General features: G+C 40.0%; 2 protein-coding genes across 2 annotated transcripts in view; both read right to left on the minus strand.

Annotated features, from left to right (window-relative positions):
• The window catches only part of loxl2b (lysyl oxidase-like 2b), a 28,708-nt gene extending 11,798 nt beyond the window's left edge, over positions 1-16,910 (minus strand). Inside the window, exons 1-5 of the mRNA XM_034299212.2 lie at positions 16,752-16,910; positions 13,248-13,617; positions 12,859-13,034; positions 3,532-3,743; positions 8-218 (exon numbers count right to left, since the gene is read on the minus strand). Of these exons, the coding sequence (XP_034155103.1) occupies positions 8-218; positions 3,532-3,743; positions 12,859-13,034; positions 13,248-13,596 (948 nt within the window). The 5' untranslated portion in view covers positions 13,597-13,617; positions 16,752-16,910. The remainder of the gene's footprint in view (positions 1-7; positions 219-3,531; positions 3,744-12,858; positions 13,035-13,247; positions 13,618-16,751) is intronic.
• Positions 16,911-24,177: 7,267 nt separating this feature from the next.
• On the minus strand, positions 24,178-25,934 carry LOC113542231 (histone H1). The gene has a single exon (XM_026939603.3). It carries the CDS (start codon positions 25,849-25,851, stop codon positions 25,237-25,239), a length of 615 nt encoding a protein of 204 aa, XP_026795404.1. The 5' UTR covers positions 25,852-25,934; the 3' UTR covers positions 24,178-25,236.
• Between the last annotated feature and the right edge of the window lie 334 nt (positions 25,935-26,268).

Genomic DNA, 26,268 nt, shown 5'->3' on the forward strand with positions numbered 1-26,268 from the left:
AACCCACCTCATGTCTGAAAGCTTTCCTGTAGCCAGATAAGGGGGTTGGAGCGAAGGCTCTGCCTGGCACGCAGCTCACCACCACGGGGATGCCCTTAGTACATGTGTTGTTGGACGAAAGCGAATGTCCCAGGTTACAGCTCGAGAGGTGGGCTTCGTTTCCTGTGCAGTTCACCGAGTAATCCCAGTACGAGTGCGTCTTCCTGCGCGCAAACATCCTGGAGAGAGAAAATCAATCATCATCATCATAATATTTTTAAAAATCTGACATATCCCCATTTCACCAGAAACCACAGACCAGCTGAACTGAAGTTTGGAGAACAGAGAACAGTCTCAGATCAGAGAATAGTCTCTCATATGGACCAATCCTGCCATGCTGAATAATAAATCTGCCTTTGTCTTCCAACTCAGATAATTAACTTCAGATGAATCAGTCTTATTTTTTCGGGGTGGTGATATGAACTTGGGCAGCGTGAGAATACCACGCAGACCTGTATGTGTGAGTCTCATGCCTCTGGTTATTTTTCTGGTCTGTTGGATCCAGATGCATGAAAACAAAGTCTGTTTTTGCTAAACGGCATGGAATTACTAACTAAAATACAATGATGAGGTGCAGATTCCAAAAAGACTTCAACTCAACTTCATGTCAGCTCAATTCAGTATTAGGTGCATGGCACTTTTACTAATAGACATAGTCACAAGCAGCTTTACAGAAATCCAGATGTACATTTAGATCCCCACTGAGCATATCAGTACTGTGTGTGTTGAAAAGATGAACAGATTGTAAATAAGAGTCCTGAGATGAGCACAGGATAGTCTTTATAATTCCACCGGCGGTTTTTAAGTACAAATCTACAATATCATGGTGAGACTATCCAGTGAAGCAAAGAACTGGTTTTGGGAAGTGGTATAATCTTTAGGGTGTCCTTGTGGGACGAAGTAAAGAATCGGGATGGATCAGGGTCCAAGAGGCTGAGAGGAGACACAGGAGTAGAAGTGTGTCAGGGTCAGTATCTCATCAGGAAGCAGGAATGCATGTTTTAGTCCTCTGTGTAAAAATTTATTTATTTTTTTCTCCCAGAATTGCATTGGGTTTTGGTTCTTTTGGTTCTGCTCCAGGATGCCAGACACAGCCGAGAGTTCCTCCTCAATAAGGATGTGATACAAATACTGATTCAGGAAGCTATACAATCTCCAATATCAACCATAATTCGTTATGAAAAAAAAAATTGTCTAAATCTTCACAGATGTGCAGTTTTTTCCAGTCATTTATTCTGGCCCATCGTAGCCAGACAGAAGCAACTATTCTTCTTATGCAATCTCAACCATGCCAAACCTTCAAACAAACATTTCTTCTTTCATTTTCACTGATTCGCTGAAGTGCACCGATTCTTGTTTTTTTTCCTATTCTATTAGATCCAGATGCAGCTGTGCAAATAAAACACAAAAATAAAATGCCAGGATTTCGAAAAATGTCCAATCTGAAATGTCAGCCATGCCACCCTATTCTTCCATGCAAATGCTGTTAAATTTACAGGGTTTTTTTTTTTGTCCTTTCTGGTCAGTTAGTTGTCAGATGCAGGTGACTGTTCCTAATAAACCACATGCAACTAAAATATTATGATGCAAAAGCGGATCTCAAAATATATCAAATCCATTGATCCATTGTGATCCATTAAAACCAAATGTTCCTCCAAACGTGAGCATTTAATAAGAGAACACTCTGTCTCATGTGTTGAGGTGTTGCAGGAGGCGCGACCCAGGCCACATTTGTTTCTCGTTTAGCCCCTAAGCACAGGAATGTCCTGCGCTGGACTCCATCCAAAGCCGTCTGTGTTAAAAACAAACTCAACGGGGACATTGACTTACTTACACACACTAAAATACTGGCAGAACAAGTTGCTTCTGTGATTAAAACCACAGATGAAAAAATAATTCAGTTCACAAAACACAACTTACAGCGACCAAAAAAGACCCTTTGGTGAACGTTTAATATTTTAGCAAGCAACCTTCAACGAATTCTCATTGAAAATTAATGCTAACACTAGGCATGTGATCCCACATTATCTTAAATGCATGATTATTTACTGGCGAGATGTTTTCAAGCAGGTTTCCACATGGTCCTGAATGAAGGCTCAGAGATTTATAAGACATTGGGCAGCCATGCATCGTGGAATGTACCAGAAACAGCCTTTTATAATTCTTTTCCAAGTTACAATAAATTGCAAAGAATTATTCTAAACAGGGATGATGTCCAAAGATTCATGGCTTTTCTTCAAATTCAGCTAGGCAAACTAAAACGAGTCATCAGAGACGATCCTTCCTGGTAAGTTGCATGAGGAGGTCAGCGATTTGTGCATGCGGTTAAGACATAGCCAGTATTTTCCAAATGACTGAATGGAAAAGTGGCTTGTGTTTTTTGCCATTATGAAAGAGTCTTCTGTTTGACTCATGCGTTACAGTGGAGTCAATGAATAAATTTGTTTACTATTAATGCATCTAGCTAAATTATGCACAATGAATATCATTTTGGTGGCCAACGTCAGTAGCCAGTATTGAAAAAACCTCCATTGTAGAATGGTGATCGAAAGATTGGAATAGTGATGCAGAGATTATGGAATAGTGATGCAGAGATTGTGGAATAGTGATGCAGAGATTGTGGAATAGTGATGCAGAGATTGTGGAATAGTGATGCAGAGATTGTGGAATAGTGATGCAGAGATTATGGAATAGTGATGGAGAGATTGTGGAATAGTGATGCAGAGATTGTGGAATAGTGATGCAGAGATTATGGAATAGTGATGCAGAGATTGTGGAATAGTGATGGAGAGATTGTGGAATAGTGATGCAGAGATTATGGAATAGTGATGCAGAGATTGTGGAATAGTGATGCAGAGATTATGGAATAGTGATGGAGAGATTATGGAATAGTGATGGCGAGATTGTGGAATAGTGATGCAGAGATTATGGAATGGTGATGGAGAGATTGTGGAATAGTGATGGAGAGATTATGGGATAGCCAAGGAGAAATTATGGAATAGTGATGGAGAGATTGTGGAATAGTCAAGGAGAAATTATGGAATAGTGGTGGAGAGATTGTGGAAAGATGGTGGAAAGATTATGGAATAGTGATGGAGACATCATGGAATGCTGATGGAGAGATTATGGAATAATGATGGAGAGATTGTGGAAAGATGGTAGAGAGATTATGGAATAGTGATGGAGAGATTGTGGAATTACGATGGAGAGATTGTGGAATAGTGATGGAGAGATTGTGGAAAGATGGTGGAGAGATTATGGAATAGTGATGGAGAGATTGTGGAAAGATGGTAGAGAGATTGTGGAATTATAATGGAGAGATTGTGGAATAGTGATAGACTCTGGAATAGTGATGGAAAGATTATGGAATAGTGATGGAGAGATTGTGGAATTATGATGGAGAGATTGTGGAATGTCTCACTGCATGATCTGCTGGGTTAGGAATATTTGAAAATAGTATTGAAATCTTTCGAAAAAGCAGAGCACACTGACTTGTAGACGCGCGTGTTGTATTTCTTCTCAGCAGGGAAGCCAAACATGCCGCAGATCACCCTGCTGTTCATGGGACTCCACTCCTTATCGCAAATCTGCTTCCATTTGCCGTCGTCTTTGACCTCCACGTAGCCCTCAGTTACAGGGATTCGCTTCCTGTTGGAGGCCAGAATCGGCTTGATGCGTACATCCTCCACCTGGATGGTCAAATGCTGAAAAGGGAAAGATAAACTGCTAAAATTGCCAACAATAAATTATAGCTAATCCTGGCCAGTAGTCATATGCATTTACAATCATGCAAACAGGCACCCACTAGCATTAATTGTTGGCCACATTAACTTTAAATACTTTGGAGAAATTCATTTATCAGTGAAGATAGTTTCATTTTTCCCACAGAATTGCACAGAGACGTTTCCCACTTAACGTCAGTGCTGTGCATTACATCAAGAACACTCCTGTTACTGCCAGTTTATTGCAGAACTTTATGATTCATTATGTTGAAATAAGCCACTGGTAGCAGCATTCCTCCACATCTGAGACAACGCCAACAATATGAGCCATTTTGCAGCTTACATTTCACAGCACATCAGGAATGTGAGTTGATAGAAAATGGAGTGGAGGAGGAAAGGTCTGGAGGCGAACACTAATTTTACAGCTCAGTAAGCTGAAATATGTTGCAATGTAAATAGCGTGTCATGTATGCTGTTCTTTTTAAACTCCTCTTTACAATACCATGTTGTTCTTTCAAGACCATTTTTGGGGGGAAAATTTGGCCTCTGATTCTGCACGGATTCCCATGTACTCAACCCAGATCCATCAATACTAACATAGCCTATGATGCTAGGTGTGATACATTGACTCCCTATGTCATGAGACAAAGTGCAGACGAGCTCTGATTGATGACCAAACCCACACTACACAATAAAGAAAACATCTACTTGTAAGTAACATTGTTACCAAACCACAGCATCTTACACAGTAAACCTACTAGTGGGAAGCAATGCTAACATGACTAGAATGGAATGGAAACTAAGAGAATTGAAAGAATGGAAGCTAACTTTCTGCGAAACGATGTTAACCACACGTTGGTGTGAGAAGGTCAGTGAGTTTATTTGCATTCCTTTGTCTATGGCTATGTTTGAGAAGTTTGGGAACTCCACAATTGGCTGTGCTCAGCAGAAAAAAGGCTTTAAGCCTCCCACAGCTTGACCTCCACACACACACACACACACACACACACACCACCTACACGCCCATCTGGAAGAAGTATAATGGCTATCCCGAAGCTTAGCGAAGTTTTTCCTTACCACAGCAGCTGAAATGAACATGTCACACTCTACTGTTTGAGACAGCAAACGGAAAGCAAAATAATCTGAAATGCAAAGCTGTAATGAAACATACCGGGCTGCGAGAGCATCCTTTCTGCTTATTAACTCTGGTTTACCACATGACACACTAATATGTTATACCACAGTGATGCTGAAGAATACTTGATTCTTATTGGTCAGAAGATGTTGATTCATTTTCTACAATAGCTGCAAATCATAGGTTTAAATTAATGCACTCATTCTAATGCGTTATCGTTTCTATAGTAACATCTTACGCGGGGACTTGTATGGTGAACGCCCCACGTAATTCAAGCCTGATAATAAACAAATTAAAAACATGTTATTTAACAAAGAAAGATGCATCATCATTGATATGGTGAAGTTTTCTGTATGGAGACGTTTATTTAACATTTATGGAAGGAGTCTCCAGTGTCAGCGCTTTGTAACAGTCCCAACAGCATGACCTGAAGTGTTTTATTCCTTATACAGAATGCAGGGATTCTTGGAAGGATCCTAATATCGGGATCATACATGAGTCATGGCCTACAATTCTAATAACACTTATAAGAAACTGTATTATAACTCGAATATTCACTTTTTTGGCATTATGATATTATATAAATCCTAAAAAGTGAATACAAAGACATTTAAAAAGGATATTTTTTTCAAATGTGGCCAGAATGAAAAACTTTGATAAATCGATTGAGGATGCAGCAAAGACAATCTTTATGGTTTTATATTAATTCTATACAAATGGCTTAATATGGACCCATACTGTATATACTCATATGCAAGTTAATGTAAATGTAAGCTAGGCAGACCCAATAACCGACGTCCATGGACATCTGTGGTCAAACGGTACTTCGAGTGGCTACACAATTACAGTGTTAAGACTGCAGTTAAGCATTAAAGAGCCATTTATACATTTTGGTTAACTCTTGGAAACACGCTTCTTTGAAGGTCTGTGATCTGCCATAATACTCAAAAACATCTGAGATTGATTAGCATACAGTACGATCCGCTGTAGCATCCACTGGGTGCAAAATGCCATGTGTAACTAGATGTTTGTGGTATCAATAAAGAGAGTTTTTCAATCAACATATGAATATCAGCTATTTTTCTTTTACTAAAATACTATCTATCTGAAGTAAGACACCTCAAAGTCATTTTGCAAGGTCTCTCATTCTCACCAAAATTCAGACGCAGCTGTATTTTTGTCTGGCACATGAGCAAACAGGAGCAAGTCTTCTAAAAAAAAAAAAAAATCTAAACATGACTCTGTGGTCAGTAACCAAAGGGTAAAATATAGGATCTGTTTTAGTGCAGTGGCACGAAGCCGAGCGCACGTCTTCCTCACAGTGCTGTTTTTAGTAAAACCAGTGTATGAAGCAATGCAACTAGTGGGTATTAGCTTCCATATTTGGTCAAATACTGGTTGATTTGTAATACGCTATCTATCTATCTATCTTTGAAAGCACAAACATAGAAAAATAGAAACAACCATATCCACCATGACAGCAATATGCATTGCATTTCACTTTAAAGTGTGTTACCTAGGCCTGAGCAATTTGACGATGTATTATCAATATCATGAAACATTACATCACAATATACTTTTCAACACTGAGGTATAGCAGAAGCAGCTGATTTGAACATGGTCTTGAATCTTTAAAATTGTAAAATAGATACAAATGCATTTTTGTAAAATAAAAGTATCATCTAATTCAATTTTTCACAGCTTTTTTTTTTAAACACAACACTGCTGTTTTGTTGGCGGCTTGTTAGCAAACCTACGTATCATATCATTATACATATCGAGAAACTGTATGGTAGAAATGTTTTCAATGATTAATTGCTTTTTAGTCTAGTCAGTTATGTTTTCAGGCAACTAAAAAAAACATGGGACTGGACAGCATGGGTGGGTGGATTTTTGATCCAGTGGATTTTTGATTTGTCTACCCCTTGATTGGCAATGCATACAGTGCGTTTCCACTGAGGCGAAAGCTCACGTCCGCAGGAACAACAACAGACTCCTACTTTTGCCATGTTTACAGCTTTCCGTACTCTTCCCAGCATATTATTAACATAACGGGAGAGAGATTAATGTGTATAGAATGCAGACGATGAGAACGCACATGAATACCGAGTAATGTGGGCAAGATCGGACCATTCATTATCCAGATACTGATATTCAGATAAAGACTGCATGTTAAGGCAAGAGGTAAATGTGGTCAAAATGGCTCAAACAAAGCACCATGGAATTTGCTAGTAAGTTAGTAATAGAGTGTCTGTGTAATAGAGCGACTTTGGTTATGTGAAATGATTTAAATTTAAGCATGCAGACCATAACACTGAAACTTTCCAAAACAAGAAAAAAGCCACCCACAGTTCTCATGTAACACTATTTGTGATTTCTGAGGTTAAAAAAATGGGAGAAATTGCTGAAATGTGGCTTGTCTCAATAGACCCTTAACACAAACACAAACACAAACACACACACATCAGATGCTATTTGCTGCTCGACTTCCTGTCGTTTTCAAGCTCATGTTAAAACAACATGTGAGTTCAGATACAAGGAGGTAGCCCCAGTTACAACCTATTACCAGGAAAAAAGCTTTAGTAAATTTCCTAAACACATGTGGCTTGTTTCCGCAAATGGAGATGTGTGTGTGTGTATGTGTGTGTCGGGGGTTTTTCACCAGCTGGAAGGTCGATTTGTAAGAACATGTCTGTCTTTTTTTCTTTCCGAAAGAAATAAAGCCCCCTTAGGCTTGTCGATCTGGAGAAGGAGACAGAGGCACAAGCGGTGAACCTGTTTCCTCGGCACGCCAAAAAAAAGTGGAGGAACGAGAGAGTAAAAAAAAAAAGAAGAGTCTCATGGAACGCATGTGTATGTCCAGTCGAGAGAGAGAGAGAAAAAGAAAGAGAGAGACAGACTGACAGACAGACAGACAAAAAAAAAACAGAGACAGCGAGAATGGAGGGTGTCTGGTTCTCATTCTGCACTTCTCATACTTTGTGTTCCTAAAAAGCAACATGATCTCCAGCAAAGTTTGTAAGAATTGGGTGGAATTTCATACCATCTTGTAGCAAAGTCATAAGAGAAGCTAGTGGTGTACAGTGGTGTTTTCAGGAAATACAGAAGAAACATAAAATTACTACAAACATATCTCTCTCTCTCTCTCTACATAGAGAAAAGAAAAGAAAATAGAAAGTTTAAAAAATAGCAATAATAATGTAGATGGAATAACCTGCTTTAAGTACTATAAATATCACAGAGACCAGAGTTTAAAATCAAGAACAAAGAAGTACACAGGTAGGACAAACAATGGTGATCAGTGATTGGTTGTTGGGAGCAATGGTGATTAGTGATTGGTTGTTGGGAGCAATGGTGATTAGTAATTGGTCATTGGGAGCAATGGTGATTAGTAATTGGTCATTGGGAGCAATGGTGGTCTGTGATTGGTCATTGGGAGCAATGGTGGTCAGTGATTGGTCATTGGGAGCAATGGTGGTCAGTGATTGGTCATTGGGAGCAATGGTGATCAGTGATTGGTCATTGGGAGCAATGGTGATCAGTGATAGGTTGTTGGGAACATAGGCTCATGCAACTCAGTCAGGCTTTACACACTAGTGGCGAGTGACCGAATCTGCTCTCTCAGATCTTCTAAACAGCAGTTAGATGGAGATCTATGTCAAGTGCATAACAGTCGCTAACGACTGCTCAAAAGGTCGTTTGACTTGTTGTTAGGTTCTAGGGGTATAAAAAGTTGACTTTTTCTAACAGCAGCCGGAGGAAGAATTACTAACCCTAGCCCTTAATTACTAACCCTTTCCTTAACTACACTCCTTGCCTTTACCTTTCTGCAAATTTTAACAAATTTTGGGGAAAAAAGCTAAAATCCAGAAGTTTCTAGGTTCCTGTTTTTAGGTGCAATAGCGAGTTTCTATTACAGAAAAGCTTCCAGGTAGGAACTCTTTAGAAAGCTAGAACAATCCAAAGAAACATGCTAAGAACCCTTAGGGCACCATGTTCTCTGAGTGGAGCTTCTAAGGTTTCTAAAATAAAAATATTTAACACTTGACAATCAAGCTAATTTACAAAAAAGCTGACTGAAATGTTTTAGCTGAAATGGGGGCCTGCATAGGTTTTAGATGTCACATTGGACTGTTTGACTGTTTGACCGTTTATCTTATCTGGCATGTCTGGACTGTTTCGAGTGTGTGATACAGTGAAAGGCATGTTGAGTGTCGTTTCTTAACAGCTGAATGAAGTGATCTCGATATATCATGTTTCACATGCCCTAGCGTAATGAATGAGCTGTACCACATCTTGAGGAATAGAGATTTTGGAGTGACCACAGTCACAGTGTTTAGTAATATGGTGTGGTTGCAAACATGGTCTCTATCGTCCTTGAGTGCTAATTCTGAATAAAGTCTGCCCTTAGGCTCCCAACATGTGGCACCAATCAAATGCTCATGAGTGATACTCAGAATTTCTAGGAGATTCTGAGGACTCCACTGGAAACAGGCAAAATGGCCTTGAACCTCATCATGGCTATTTATGTCAAAAAAACTTGACCACTCGTCCTCCAAGTCTCTGCTTGCAAAAGGTCTTCTCAAATTTACAGAGATGTTACAGCAAGCATTAACATGTTTTTACAATGCTAGCAGACTTGCTCCTACCAGCTGATATCCTTCTACTTAAAACAAACAAGGCTGCTTAAATGGGTGGTAACATCCTGTTGGTGCTAATGGCGCACATGAGCTGGAAAAATGAGCACTCTCCTATAAATTTTGGCGCCACCAGAAACACTCATTGACGATTATCACTTTCTGCTAATAGATAGTTTCAGAAGGGCAGTTTCAAAGTAGTACAAAAAAAAAAGAGTTAAAAGAGAATAAAACAGGAGTCACGTGTGGTTTCACATTTTAGAGGCTGTATTTAAGGCTTCATTAGGGCAAGCTCAAGAAGTTGCACATGTGTTTTTTTTTTTTTTTTTTTTTTTTTTTTTATGAGAGAGAGACTGGGGGTGGGAAGAGAAAGCTAGAGAGAGAATGATGTCATGATACTTAAGGAACGCATGACATATAGACAGGCAGTTAATCTCCATTTGGGATGTCATTGTAATGTATTGACTCAAAGCTCAAGGGCATAAGCGTGACCTTTAGCCTCAGAAAGATTAAAAGAAAGATTGTGGAGTTTGCTGTCTGCACTCAGCTTGGTTAGGTGGCAATATTAGCGTCTGTTTGAGCAGAATGTTTAAGCAGACAAGGTAAGAGAGCTGGACGGACTCAAAGATTAAAGTGCCGCCGCATCTTTCTCTTTAGATAGAGATGAAGAGAGGGGTAAATCCCACTGCACCACTATCAGCTGGTTGTGCAATGTAGGAAACCATTAGCCAAAGGGAAAATAGAGCAACATATCAATGAAAGAAGTGTCAGAATTTCTTTACAAACTAAAATCTTGGATGCCAGTGAAACCCACATGTTAATTATAAAGCAAGTCATTTAGGGTGGATTGTTCCTCTAAAGTGCTCCTCATTTCCTGGTCATGCATCACTGCAAACCATTTACCATCAGAAACGTTCAGCAGACACAGAGTCCAAGATGGAAATGCAAACCAAGACAGCGTCAAAGATCTGGCTTAACCTGAATCCAGGTTAGCTCATTTGGCCTCACGTGTTCTGTGAAGTTTAAAAGAGCTGTGTGGAAGACCACTGCTGCGCAAAGCCAGACACATACACAGCTGTGAGTTCCTAGGGCACCTCCAGGGCATTTTTTGCCACACTGATCCAAGATCAGACGGTTTCACTCACACACTCACATCCAGAGCGATTTAAAAGCTGAAAAACCGACCCAGCGTTACTCTGAACCAGTTCATTAAATACGACGCAGGGTTACGCGGGGGAGTTTGGGAACATATGAGTCATTGTTTGGAACAGAACAACAGGATCTGCAGTGATTCTCCTGCTGGGATAACACTGTCTCTGAGCTGAGGATAAAACCTGGGATTTGTTTTAAATAAACTTTCTCTATACTAAGGCTAATGAGTTCTGTGAGGTGTGAGGGTTTCTTCCAGGATGGGATAAAACTTATGCAGAAAATTTGCTAAATGTTTCATGAGGTATTTGGTATTTTCAGTTCCTGGCTGTGTAAACTAGAGGTAAAAAATGAAGGAGAAGCCAAGAAGGAAGTGGGTAGATTGTATAAAACAGTGTATATACTATGACTTCCATATTGCACTTTCTAACAAGCTTTCAGTGAATATAGTCTGTGCTTTATAGTTAAGTTAGATAAAGTCAATAAAAGGTGAATTTTTGGCATCAAATCTAAATTTCATAACAAATCTAAACAGATGTTACAGCAAAAATGAGACCTAATACCCATCACTGTAAGCTATCTGCTGCTATGTACACTTTCAGCTGTTTGCATCATCAGAGTTATTTTCATGCTAGTTATCATTTGAGAAATTAGCAAAAAAAAAACTGTTGTTATTTAGCCTTAGCTAATGTTCTTCCGACATTCCTTGGTGAAAATGGCATTAGTTTACCATCAGTAACTTAATACGTCTTTTTGCTTAGTAACTCGTTCTTGTAATTTTACTTTCACATTTTAAGTAAATTTAATAGGTTATACTTTTCTACTTTAATCTGGGTGATGACTCTGAAGCTGTACTTTTACCAGAGGATTTATGCATGTGTGCAGGACAGTGTATTAGCAGTTAGCCAGCAAGGAAGTGAGCTTTGCCAAAGCCCTTCTCCACACAAACACAGACTAGCTCAGTCATCACTACTGCATAAAGTTATGCAAGAAATGTCGCAACAGATTCACACAAACTCCAAAACACAATGCATGGCCCGAGTTAGTGGTTTGGACGTGATCTAAACCCTGGATGGGGAAATATTTCCACAGCGCATGGATGAATTCACACTAGGACACGATATCCATCCTGTCCTTAGGTAATAAATAATGCTGTGACGAACTAATGTTAACATGCAGTGAATGTTCATCAGCTGTGATTTATCTAGGACTTGTAAAGAGCTACTCTTGAGTAATAATCTTCTAAAACACTAATGCATTAATGCTGTATGATAGGCTGAACATGCTGGCATTAAATCTCGCTAATTCCACACGATGCTAACTCCACACGATTCCTTCTTCCATGTGGTCAAAATTTCTGTCATTATGGCTGACCTTGCTGCCTCTTTACCACCGTTACGTGTGGTCTGTTGCCAGATGGGAAAAAATTACTCTCTTTTTCTCGTTGGCTCAGTTGCCGGCAGCTGAAGCAAATCTGACTAGATGAAGTCTGAAGGCCAGATGTCTAGACAGCTGAAGGCATGTAGGCTTCACTTGTAATTTGTACCTGTCTCTTTTGGAGAAAAAAACAAACAAACAAACAAAAAAAACTGTCCCTACTCTGCTTTCTTTTTGGCCAGTTCTTATAAATCAGTAAGGATATACCAGTGATAGTAGGTTCTGCAGAATTTAAAACCCAATGCTAGCTCCTCTAGCAAACAATTTCCAGTTCAACAACAATGAAAGTGGTCTTAGAAAGCTTAAATCGCAGAATTACAGCCTAAAACTTTGACATGCCAGACTAGCCAGAATGAAATTACGTCATCCGGCTCCCACTAATGAGCAAACCTGGACCAAAACGGGCTTCGTTCTTCAAAAAAGGAATTACAGTCACTGCAACTAATTGCAGAGGTCAGGTAAAAAAAAAAAAAAAGTCATATCATTGCTACACTGTTCAACCCTTTTTTCAAGGGGGTTGTTGAAAATCTGGCCTTTGGTCAACAAAGAAATCATTTAGTTTGCACAGCCCTAACATAACATACACTTAATCATGTAGTTATAAACTCTGGTGTAAAAATATAGTGCAAATGGCTTCGTCATTATCTCATGGTGGTCAACGAACTCGGCTGTGACCGAACGGTTATGGGCTTGAGCTCTATTAAAAACGTTTTTCTAAAAAAAAAAAAAAAAAACGTACGTCTATGTTGTTGGTGACTGGATTGAGGAACCTGAATCCAGGGATCCTCTGGTCACTGCAGACGACTCCGACGTCTTCTGAGTGTTTGCAGTCAGACACACCGATGCCGTTAGACTCGCATTGCGCCAGGGTGCTCTCCTTCCCTGTGCAGTGGACGTTGTCAAACCAGATGCGGCCTGAAAAACCAGAGGAAAGCAGTGCACAAATGTTGACTAGGTTAGGGTTAGGGGTAGATAACTAGTTTAGCATTTCTATGTGAAATGAGGGCATAGCTAAAGTCACATCAAATGTCAATCACAGCAACATTAATTGTAATAGCTCAGAATCTACCTAGTTCCCAGTACCTTTTGTCAGCCATTTTTTTTTTGTCATGAGCTACGACAGCATACCTTCTCCTTTCCCGTATTTGGCGGAAGGCGACCAGGAGATGGCCTTGGAGTACCCGAGCTCTCTGCACACCACCTGAGCGGCGTGGTGGTTGAAATCATCATCGCAAACGGTCCCCCACTGACCCTCGTAATAAACCTCGACACGTCCCTCGTTGTGCTTTCGTTTCTCTCCGGCTAAGCGTAATTGGATCCTGGGCACATCACTGGGAATCTGCGGAAGGGTGTAGTGATCCTGTTCGGGCTCGGCGTAACCATGGGGGTAAGCCAGGTACTCGTATTGCGCTTGGCAGAGGCTCCATATGCATGCTAACACTGGCAGGTGGCACTGGAGAGACCAGGGAGCCAGCATTGTGGTTTATGTCCAGCAAGTCTGAAAATTAAAAGAGAGTTAAAAAAAAAAAAAAAGGCACATTAGTGAAAGTGTACAACATTTCTCAACAAACAAGCTGCTCATTACATTAGGAATAACGCACATGAGGACATGCTGTTACTGGAAAATAATCAACAATGGGCTGCAGCCTGATACAAGATGGAGTTACTGTTACCACCCCAAGTTGATTATTTTCCTATAACACCATGTCCCAGAGTCAATACAACAAATTGTATTTATTAAAGAATGACATACTTTTTTCTCTTAATAAATACATTTAATGTTGTGGAACATCTGCGAAAATAGTAGCTATAAATGTATAGTAGTAAAATTTACACCTTTACCTCTGACACTGGAGACTCCTTCCATAAATGTTAAATAAACGTCTTGCTATAGAAAGCATCACCATATCACGTTATGCGTTATTTTTTCTTTATTTAAATATTCTTTATTTACTATTCAACATAGATTAGGTGCAGTGTTACTATATGAGCTGTTACTATAGAAACAATAACGTATTAGAATCAGATCGAGAATTTAACAGCATTGTGGTATAAAGCATAATATTAAGTAACGACTCTGAATTATTTAGTAAATATAGTAAAAAAAAAAAACTTTTAAAAAGCTAGTAGACATTTTATTTTGCTTTACAGTAATCAAGCAGGTCAGAAATGAGATCGTAAAAAAAAAAAAAAAAAAAAAAAAAAAAAAAAAAAATCTCTTGTATCTCATTGAGTTCAAATCTCAGGACTGTCAGAATTCCAACGAGCAACATTGTTAACCGTCAACTGCAGCAGGTTAGATTCTGTCTGATTCGCTTTGGAAAGGAAAGTCACTTTAGATAAAAGTCTACTAAACTGAAATACCAAAGTTTTGAATAGCAGGAAAAACACACAAAGGAGTGTCAAGAATGTCATTTTTTTCACTGCATAGCCAGAAAAGTGTCAGTGTCAGTGTCAGAAAAGGGGGAAAGTCTGATTATATTCTTTTTTTTTAGGTGTTCCCTCAACAGAATCCTTTCCGAAAAAAAAAAAAAAACCCTCATACACACATTATGTCAGAGCTGTTCTATAAAGTAACTACACACTGCATCCTTAAAAGTGTTGTCAAACATTGTCAACAGCCAGGAGCTTCACGCAGCTCAAGTGCAGATGTGGCAGACTCAATCCTCGAGAACCCCTGAAGAATTACTCACACTTTCCATCTCTACACCGTAGGGCTTTGCTCAGGCGGAGCACAGCGTGGCAGTTATTACACAAGGTTTTAAAAATGTACACGTTACAACATGGTTGGAAAAGAAAACCAGAAACCATACCATGGCGTGTAGCTCAGCTTTCTGCAGTCAGTGCATATGTGGTATGTTTTCAATTCCTGAAGTATTTCCAAAAATAAAAAATAAATAAATAAATCTGATGTATGAGGTGATGCTCGCACTGAGCTACTACATCCCTTGTTATGTGGGTGGATTACAGACACTACATGACACATCAGTGCACAGAATTTGAAAAATGTTTCTGATTCATTAGCAAAGGAAACAGCTGGAAAAGAGATTAGTAGCAATTCTGACAATTTGACAAAAAAAAAAAAAAAAAGAACATAAACAGAAAGTTTGCTGATGTTAATATGAGCACTGTTACTTAACCACTCAGCATAATTCATTGGTATAATACATTCTCACCCAACTAGCTTAGTAATGTTAGCAATCTGGGTGAAATATTCCTATTATTTATAGCAGATTTAGTACATTTTATAGTGTTTCACAAAGGCTTTCCAGATGTCCTTGAATCCTATTTCCAACAGAATCCTAAATGTCATAGCATTAAGAGTATAGAAATGCAACTACGGAACATTTACGCATTGTGTTACGCAACACTGGAGCATTGGAGCGTGGAACATTTCACACTCTGTCTATATATGCTTGTCTCATTTGCACATTTTTGCCCCCATTTGCCCCTTGCCACCATGAAGGAGGATTCCAGGACCACCACAGAGGTCAAGGGTCAAAGAAGCACAAACAACAGTCATGGATCATGGATTACTTTTCTTCTAACAGCAGCTCTGAGAGTAGATCCCAGCACAGAACATATTAATGCACTCAATAATACGTTGCTGTTTCTATAGTAACAGATCATTCACAAATTATAGCTTCTAAACACATTACGAACATGCTCTTATTTAACAATGAAAAATGTGTGATTGTTGACATGTCATGATGTGTTGTTTTCTGTAAGGAGACATTTATTTCATATTTATGGAAGGAGTCTCCAGTGTCAGTGCTTTGTAACAGTCAGTAAGTTTTCCACCATGGGAAAGTCCTCAGGACAGACGACAGATGACAGACTACTTCATTTATTAAAGACCGATATATCACACTTTTTACTAAGACCGATATATCACACTCAGGGTTACAGCTAAGGTTTTGAAGCGTCCACTAAACAAGTTAGTTTCTGTTATCACTTACACTGTAGCAGCTATGAGTCGTTCCCTCATGTTCTCTTAAACCACATCTTGAGACATTCCTATGGTAGAAAACTTGAAAGAGCTTTACTTCTGACTGTTACATAGCACTGACACTGGAGACTCCTTCCAAAAAAATTCCTATGAGAGTGCATATCTGTCCCGATGAGCCGCTGGTCACCACAAAGAGGAGCGCAATAGTGGTTGAGGGTCTACATTGTCTTACATTTAACATTAAATTATTATCATAATGGTGTCACTCTTTGCAAAAAAATAAATAAATAAATGAAATGTGCAAATAAATAATTAATAAATAATTATAATAAAACACCAAACTGAATGATGGCAATCAAAGGGTCAAAATAATGTTTACATTTCACACACCAGTGACTTTTCTTTAACATATCGAAAGGCATATTACAATATAATCAGAATATATCATTTACCATACGCCATATCCTTCATTCCTGATACTTCTCTCTTCCACTGACATCATACACATTAATCATCCTTTTTTATGTAGTTTAAACTACTTTTACTCCATGCACTTTTGTATTACACATGCTATTTTTTACACAGCAATAAAACAAAGACTGAAGGATATAAGTTAAAGTTTGATCATCTCAATGAAAATGCAAATCTCAATGAACTGAAGCAAATCATTTTGTTGAACTCACCCTTTTGTGTCCGATGTGGCTTCAGTCTCCTCTCATCTGTTTCCCAAAAACTCCCTCAACTTTTGTCTGCAGTCCAGCCCGAGTCCTGGGGTTGCCAGATTGAAGCGAGCTTTTCTACCTCCTTTTGGGCCTTGTTTCGGTTTTCTATAAGCGTGCCCTCATGACTTGCCTTAATGACATGGAAGTGTGTAGAGTAAAGCCGGATGAGTGACACTGTACGAGATGATCCCAAAAAAAAAAACCCTGTTTTTCGCTTGGTTGTCTGTGTCATTATTATACGACGATGATACTCTAACGATGGGCCTGTAATGAAAGAAAATTACTACGTTCTGCAATCGGGACGGTGCTGAAAACAGGCTCGCGTAAACGCAACCATGCTTCAAAGTGGATTTGACGTAATAAGGATACTGTTTCTGTTTCTTAGTATGTTTCCTTTCAATTTCGCCATCATCGCTACCGTATTTGTAGCTGACCCGTGAGTTTGGCGTCGTCATATCCTGTCCTCCGATTGGTGGCTTTTAGATAAGCATCGTAGCAGAAATTCAGAAATTTCTCACACTTTGACGTCAGGCTGTCGTTGGTCATAAAAGCACTAATTTTAAGTTTATTCAACTTATGACCAAAGAATTCTTTTATGATGCGTGATTTTTTTTGTCTGCGACAGCAAAATCAGGTTAAAGACTATACAATGTAATGACATTCACACCAAGGTTTACATTCACACCACTTTTGTACGGATAATTCCACAATTGTGACATGGTGCGTCTTTGTTTGTTTGTTTGTTTGTTTTTGTCTTATTAACTTCAAGAGACAGAGAGAGAGAAAAAAAAGAGAGGCTCGTCAGGGAACTATACCGTAAGCTACTATAACATAAGTGATAACAAGAACTAGCTTGCTTCGAGGATGTTCCGTAACATTAAATGTAACTATAAATGGATAAAAAGTATGACATATCGTTTATTATTTTTTTGGAAAAATGTAATTGTTGACAAATTGCTGTGGCATAAAAGGAACAACATGCTGTTATAGGAAAATAATCAACGTTGACGTGCTATCAGTAACTCCGCTTCATCACACCACCCGTCATGTTTTATTCCTTACTTAATAATAAGTATTAATGTACTAATTAAATATTAAATATTAAATATTAATGGCTGTATATTTTTAGAAATGGCCTACATGACACAATGGCTGATCTAATCAACCTTAAGCTAATAAAGAATGAAATTGAATTTTAGTATCTAAAACTGCTACTGAATTCTATTTCTTCTAACAACTAACCCAAAAATTTGTTTGTTTTTTTTCCACTCTAATATACAAACTGATGTGATGAGGTCATGATGGGGTTTGAGCTCAATCTGGCAACCCCGGAGAGTTACGCCTCCTTGTGCTGCACGAAAATCCCCGCTGGGATGCTTCATCGGTACGCCTCGGAAATTCCACTGAGCAGCGTGGAAACGTGGAAAACGTGGAAAACGTGCAGCGTGAAGAGTCAGCAAAAAAAAAAATAAAAAAAATAAATAAATAAATAAAAAAGAAGCCGTGCTTTAGGAAAAGTTTAGACTGTGCGCGTGCAGCAGCTGGCGGACGATGCGCACGTGCTCATGTGCAGGTCAGGACCACGAGTTTGGGAACATCAGGCGCGCGCGCCACAGCCGTCACCGTCTACACGAGCGCGTGCTGCCACCGCGTGGATAATCACGTGTCAGTAATAATCACCTGAAAGTCATCATCATCATCATCATTATTATTATTATTATTATTATTATTATTATTATTATTATTTCCAGATGAGGTCTTAGATGAGGTCATTTAACCCTTTGCATGGTTTCCACATTTATGTCTGTTTTTTAAGGAAATATAAGATGCAAATCACTCGAGACTAGCATACTGATTTTTCAATATAGTTTATCCAAATTAGTTACAAGTATAAAATGTAAAATTTATGATTGCACTGTTGCTGTGAAACCCCAAAATTACCTCTCTGAGAAAGAGACATGCTTAAGGATTGTTTTCACTGATGCACAATGCGACACTTTTGTAACTATGCAGCTAAAATACCTGATGCATCAGTCCTGTCATGCAGATAGACATTCTTATCAGAAATTCAAGATATTTCATTTAATTCTTTAAAAAAATTGTTAATACACATTAAATACTCATAACAATGTCCTGCTTTCCACTTATTCACCCCAGGTAAACATGTACCTGCGTGCACTTTAGCAGCAAGATGAATGTTGGAAGATTTTTTTGCTTTTTGTCCATATTGTTCATAATTTTTTAACATCAAAACTGTCTAATTAAGTTGTACATTTTATATCAAAGTTTGATCAATCCACCATATCTGTGGAGTTGTAAGGATGAATGAGTTAAAGAGTGCATAAGTTTTTTTTTGTTTTTTTTTTTGAAAAGAAAAACCCACGTATATTCATATATTAAATAAAATTTTGAAAAAACTTTGTTTTGCAAAATGGTGATATGCTCATGATATCCTTAAGATTAACGGCAGCCTTCCGTAATTTACGTATTTCTTAGACGTAATAGCTGAGTCTCAGGGGCCCTGATTTGTAAATTACTTTCGGAAACTTTTTTTTGTCCGCCTGGTCGATTGGAACATCCACATACACCACAAACTGTCATATTTACAGTTTAAAACGCTGAACAGTGTTATGAGTATAAGGAATCAAAATGGCGGACAGCAAAGTTCACCCGTTTCTCTAGCTAATGAACAATTAAATATCATTTTAACATTTTGTCAGGAGCTGAGATTATTGCTCTATTTTGCCCCCTAGTGGAATAATAGAATTTGTCTAGCAACGTTCTGAGTCATCTAAATAAAAAAAAATATATTATATATATAAAAATTACAAACTGCCATCATAATCACTCACATTTTTTTACGATATGTTCTCACATAAACTCAGACATTTATATCATAGCTATATCAGAAGTTAGCCTATAGGATATGTTAATCTGTGTACTAAAATAAAAATGTAAACATATATATATATATATATATATATATATATATATATATATATATATATATATATATATATATATATATATATACATATATATATTTTTTTATTATTATTATTATTATTATTTAGATGACTCAGAAAGTTGCTAGACAAATCAGCTTGCTAGTAACATTAGCTGACTGTGTTTGGCTACAAGCTGCGTAGTAAGTAAGCCATAAATAAACCCTTAATTTTAGTTCAATTTTAAGTCATTGTAATGTTGTAACATTGCCCATTAATAACATCAGCATGATAAATTTAATTATTAAATATTGCACTGATGGCGTAGTATGATGCAACATAATTCAGAAATCAACAGGTACGTGTTATGACTTGTTAAACTGAGATATTTAACACAAACAGTTGAAGAGTCTACCTGAAGTCAGAGCAGTTTATGGAATAACATAAAAGATACCAGTACATATTCACCATTGTGATGTATTATCTGGGTCACTTCTGCAGTGTTGACCACCATAAAAAAATTTTTATCCTGAGTCTGAGTAATAAAAACCATCACTTGAATCTACATATGCTTTAAATAATCTACGCGTGAAAGGGTTAATGAGGCGATGCTGCAGAGGCATTTCACGAAAACAAGTATTATTTGTGGTATGCAAGAAACAGCGGTTCTTTGCAGTGAGACGGAGTAATCGTCTCAGCTCACCACCACCAAGAGCTGACTCTTTTCACTCCCATGAGGCGCCTTGCTAGTTTTCGGTCTCCTGTGGTTATGGTTGCCCTGTGAATAGCTCTTGGTTGCTTCTCGCACTAATCCCCTCGTTACCCGGTCACTGACTTTTGTCAGATGACCTCCTTTAGGCAGAGTCACAGTTTTGCTGTTTTCTTTCCATGTTTGGGAATTAATTTCTCTCTGTGGAATGTTCGAGGTTTGGGATATTTTTAATAATCAAACTCTGATTTACATTTTCCAGAGCTTTGTCCCAGACTTTGATAGCTGCTTGGGCTTCAAAATGGTCTGGAATAAAGTGGGATCCATATATTCATCCATATATTCAATGATGTATAATACGAATTACATCCTTTTCAGGTCCAGCTTGTAAGATTAAACATTACACATCAGCAGGGGTGAATACTTATCCAAGACACTGTATATATGTAAAATCTTTGGATGGACTTGGCCACAGTTCCTAACCCTGGATCTTTCCCTTATGCTTTATTGTTTTTCCTACTTTCACACAGTTTGGGAATTGCTGGTTGATTGATTAGGTGAATTTGGTGTGTTGGAGAACGAAAAGCAACAGAATAATATATATATATATATATACTGTATATTCTGGCAACAATCTCAACTGACAGCCAAGTAATTCTTTTATGATGTTGGGAAAAATTTGTATTTGTGTGAAAAGGTTTCACTACCTGCAAGTATCTCTCTCTTTGCCCCCTCTATCTCTCTCTTTGCCCCCTCTATATCTCTTTTTGCCCCTCTCTCTATCTCTCTCTTTGCCCCTCTCTCTTATCTCTCTCTCCCTTTGCCCCTCTCTCTGTATTTCTCTGTCTTTGAGCCTTTAAAAAATGTCAAAACAATGGTTTAAACCATGGCCTGGGCAGAAGTGGCTGAGAAAACCTGTTCCGGCCCGGAATTCTGGTTCGGGATTACACGGGCAGCCATTTTATATTTTATTTCACTTTATTCGACGGGCCACTGAAGATCCTGGGGGAGGAGCTTTGTGAACAAGGGCGGGATCAAGGAGTTAAAATACATACATGTTCAAACGTTGAACTCACTCACTTACCCATGTGGTGGTGTGTTTACTGTAAAAACACTAATAATGCAGTAAAAATGCGTAGCTTTATAAGAACGCTAGCAGTGTCTGTAGCGTGTTACGTCAATTTTTGAGATTATTACTCGTCCCATTGTAAAGATTACACGATGAAGAGCTGATGCAAAGATCCTGTAAAAAAATTTTAAAAATCAGAAGTCTGGGTGTAAAAACATAAGGTAGTCCACGGTTGCTTTAAGCCGACACCATCTTGTTCTGGGCCGAGTTTCCCAAAGCATTGCAAAGATCATTGTTTAGTGGTAGAGTGAGCATCACTTTGAATACTCTCTCTCCCAGCTAACTTAATTTCACCATGTTTTTGAGAAGCTCAAACGTTTATATTCTAACCCACACCTGATGAAGAGAATCCCAAATATTCCTTTTTTCCTTCCCATTTTCTTTAGCTAGCACCTCACGTGCTAAAAACCCAAACAACCTCCTGCACATGGAGGCACGTCTCATACCATCATACCACAGGAAGTTAAAGCTAGCAAGGCTATATATCTTTTCCTTCTACTTATGACTTCTGCATCCAATTCCCAAAATCCTCTGCAAACCTGCAACGGACTACACATTACACCACAAGAGGGTGACAGGAGCTCCTGTGTAACACCACGAGGTGCTGGTCTGGAGCACTCGATTTTGTTTCAGATAATAAATCATCTCCCACATTTATGTACTGGACGTAATGACGTCATGCAACGAGAGAAATACATTTTCATCGCCTTGATTTGACAGACAACGTGGGCATTTTGTTTCACTTGCTGTAAATCGCCATTAAGATAATAAATCACACGGTGGTGTGCTGTTATAGGAAAATAGTCAGTGATAGAAAGGTGTGATGAAGCGGAGTCACTGTTACTGCGCTGATGTGGATTAATTTCCTATAACAGCATGACCTGAAGTGGTTTATTGATCTTATAACATGCCAGTAGTGACAATGTTTTCTTTATTAAAGTAGGATCCTTTTAACTGTTTATAGTTAGTTAGTTCCTGTGATTTGAATTATAGCAAACATCTTAAACATATTTGATATTGAAACAGAAACAGAATAATTGTTAGTAAATTATCCCTGTGATCAGTGAGACGCGGGATATTGTTTTGTTTGTGCAGGTTGAGCTGTTTTCTGGAACGGGCGTCGACTCGCTCTACACTCTTCACTCGCCCCTCACTCGCCCCACACTCGCCCCTCACTCGCCCCACACTCTCTCTACACTCTTCACTCGCCCCTCATTCGCCTCTCACTCGCCTCTCACTCGCCCCTCACTCGCCCCACACTCTTCACTCGCCCCTCACTCGCCCCTCACTCGCCCCACACTCGCCCCACACTCGCCCCTCACTCGCCCCACACTCGCCCCTCATTCGCCTCTCACTCGCCCCTCACTCGCCCCTCACTCGCTCCACACTCGCCTCTCACTCGCCCCTCACTCGCCCCTCACTCGCGCTTCACTCGCCCCTCACTCGCCCCTCACTCGCCTCTCACTCGCCCCACACTCGCCCCTCACTCGCGCTTCACTCGCCCCTCACTCGCCCCACACTCGCCCCTCATTCGCCTCTCACTCGCCCCACACTCTTCACTCGCCCCTCACTCGCCCCACACTCGCCCCTCACTCGCCCCTCACTCGCCCCACACTCGCCCCTCACTCGCCCCACACTCGCCCCTCACTCGCCCCACACTCTTCACTCGCCCCACACTCGCCCCTCACTCGCCCCTCACTCGCCCCACACTCTTCACTCGCCCCACACTCGCCCCTCACTCGCCCCTCACTCTTCACTCGCCCCACACTCGCCCCACACTCTTCACTCGCCCCTCACTCGCCCCACACTCTTCACTCGCCTCTCACTCGCCCCACACTCGCCCCTCACTCGCCCCACACTCTTCACTCGCCCCACACTCGCCCCACACTCGCCCCTCACTCGCCCCTCACTCGCCCCACACTCGCCCCTCACTCGCCCCACACTCTTCACTCGCCCCACACTCGCCCCTCACTCGCCCCTCACTCGCCCCACACTCTTCACTCGCCCCACACTCGCCCCTCACTCGCTCTACACTCGCCCCACACTCGCCCCACACTCTTCACTCGCCTCTCACTCGCCTCTCACTCGCCCCACACTCGCCCCTCACTCGCCCCACACTCTTCACTCGCCTCTCACTCGCCTCTCACTCGCCCCACACTCGCCCCTCACCCGCCCCTCACTCGCTCTACACTCTTCACTCGCCCCTCACTCGCTCTACACTCTTCACTCGCCCCTCGCTCGCCCCTCAAACATGTTTGATCCTGATTGCGGCCCTGAGTGAGTTCACTAACACTGAAAGAACCAGTTTCACAAGAACGTCTTCTTATTTTAGACCTTTAAATCCTACATCAGCGTGTCTGCTGCGTCAAAGTGATCAGAACCATCTCGTCTGATCTCTGGCCTGTGGAGATCAGACACAACAGACATCACGTTACACTCAGATACCAGAAGAAATATTCATCATTAGTACCTCGGATATTTGAATATCTGACTACAGTAAGTAACTAACGATCTCAGAAACATGACGTGATGCTGCAGCTTTAATAAACATCGAACTTCAGTAAAGTGTAATAAAGTGTGTAAATAACTACACAAACAAACAACTTTGGCTTTTGCACTTGTTTTATTTGGACTTTTTGTATTAAAATGTTTTTTGTTTGTTTGTTTTTTTTTTTACATAAATGCTTAAAAGTTTGAATGAAAAAATGAGACATGTTATACCACAACTACAGAAGAGCTGTTATTGTTACACAAATAAATAAATTAACATCTTTGTCCTGGCTATTTACAGGAAGTTTCAATCAGGATTTATTTACAGAGATAAAAATGGGACTAACATGGGCACAGACTATTACAAATAAAATAATAAAATAAAAAATAAAATGAGGTTAGGTAGAGATGTGGAAAAAAATAACACACATAGAATGTCATGTACAGTTGGAGTTTTAGTGTAAAGACTTGTTTGTTTGTTTGTTTGTTTGTTTGTTTCCAGGTCTGTGGTGTAAGCGGCTCGGAAAGGGTTTGGAAAAGCTGCACAAAGCCTTAATCGGATTTGTGCGTTGTGTGCAGAGGTAGTGACAGTGTGTTGTGTTTTCAGAGTCCATTAAATCAATAGCAATATTTCCATTCAAATATCCCATCACTGTTCAGGTGAACGTTACGTCACTTCCGTTTAAAAAACAACAAAAAACAAACAAAAACAAAAACAAAACACTACTTTCTCTACCGGAAGTGCGGACGGACTACACAAGGATGTTTTTTTTTTTTTTTGGTTTTTGGGAATTACACACATATAAAAATCCCAGTTTCTTTTTAACAAACATTTCTATTGTCGCAAATTTGTATCAATAAAAGTTAAAGACATTTTGGGGAAAAAAGAGAAAAAGAGAGAGAGAGAGAGAGAGAGAGAGAGAGAGAGAGAAATATCCACAAACCATGTATAATGTGAAAGTGTTTCTCCTGTGAAAAAGCCGGATGGAAACATGGCTAATGTTCAGTGTGCCGCTTTTTGTTCAGCTGTTTATAATCTCGTCTCTAAGCTCATTTCCACTCCTCCTGTAGCCCGTAGTAGTATTATAATCAGTTCTGCGCATGCTCAGTCCAAAATTTAACTCTTTCTCTGACAACTCGGTGGTATTATAGATGTTTTTTAAGTTTTTTTTTTTACTTCTTCTTCGCAGCCGCCTTCTTCGCCTTGGCCGGTTTGGGTTTGGCTGCTTTGGGCTTCCCGGCTTTGACCTTCTTGCTCGGGCTCTTGGTCACTTTCTTCGCCGCGGGTTTCTTCGCCTTCTTCGGGCTCTTTGTGGCCTTTTTAGCCGCAGCTGCTGCGGGTTTCTTCACTTTCTTAGGCGCTTTTTTAGCAGCAGGTTTCTTAGCCGGTGCTTTTTTAGGCTTTACCGCTTTAGCCACCGGTTTTTTCGGCGCAGGCTTCTTGGCTTTGACCTCAATCTTCTTGGCTGGTTTCTTCACCGCGCCGCCTTTGCTGACTTTAAACGAGCCGGACGCTCCGGTGCCTTTGGTCTGCACGAGCGAGCCCTTTTTAACGAGCGCTTTGAGCGCGAGCTTGACGCGTGAGTTGTTCTTCTCTACGTCGTATCCGCCGCCCGCGAGCGCTTTCTTCAGCGCCGCCAGAGACACGCCTTTGCGCTCGTTGGACGCGGACACGGCTTTCAGGATCAAGTCTGACACGCTCGGTCCGGACTTCTTCGCCTTTGAGGCGGATTTCTTTTTCGGCGCTTTGGCCGTGGAGGCTGCCGGAGCTGGCGCGGTCTCTGCCATCAGACCCGTTCAGAAGTTTATCGTTAACGTTTAAAAGACTTTTTTAAAAAATGCACGAAGTGACAATGTTTACGTCGAACAGCTGAGGGCGACATATAAACGAGCGATGAGAACCTTATAGACTCAACCGACCGCGCGGCTGCTCCCAACAGTAGAGAGTGGACTTCAGATGTGTTTTCTTACCTCGAGAAACGCTGTAATTTCCGAACAAATGATCCATAAATCGCCGTGTAAAAAGTATTTCCCGGTAGCTGAGTTCCCTGTTTGCTCAGCTGCTCCTCGGTTTGCTCGATTTGTCCGGCCATTTTGTTTAAAATGACAAAAACGCAGCCAAATCTGCAGGGAAACTGAGTGGTGGAAACCGTACTTCCTCTATTCTTTTAAAGTTTATATAACAAATTTCGTGACGAAATGCAG

The sequence above is a fragment of the Pangasianodon hypophthalmus genome, chromosome 24 (genome assembly GCF_027358585.1).
Source record: "Pangasianodon hypophthalmus isolate fPanHyp1 chromosome 24, fPanHyp1.pri, whole genome shotgun sequence".
Classification (NCBI taxonomy): Eukaryota; Metazoa; Chordata; class Actinopteri; order Siluriformes; family Pangasiidae; genus Pangasianodon; species Pangasianodon hypophthalmus.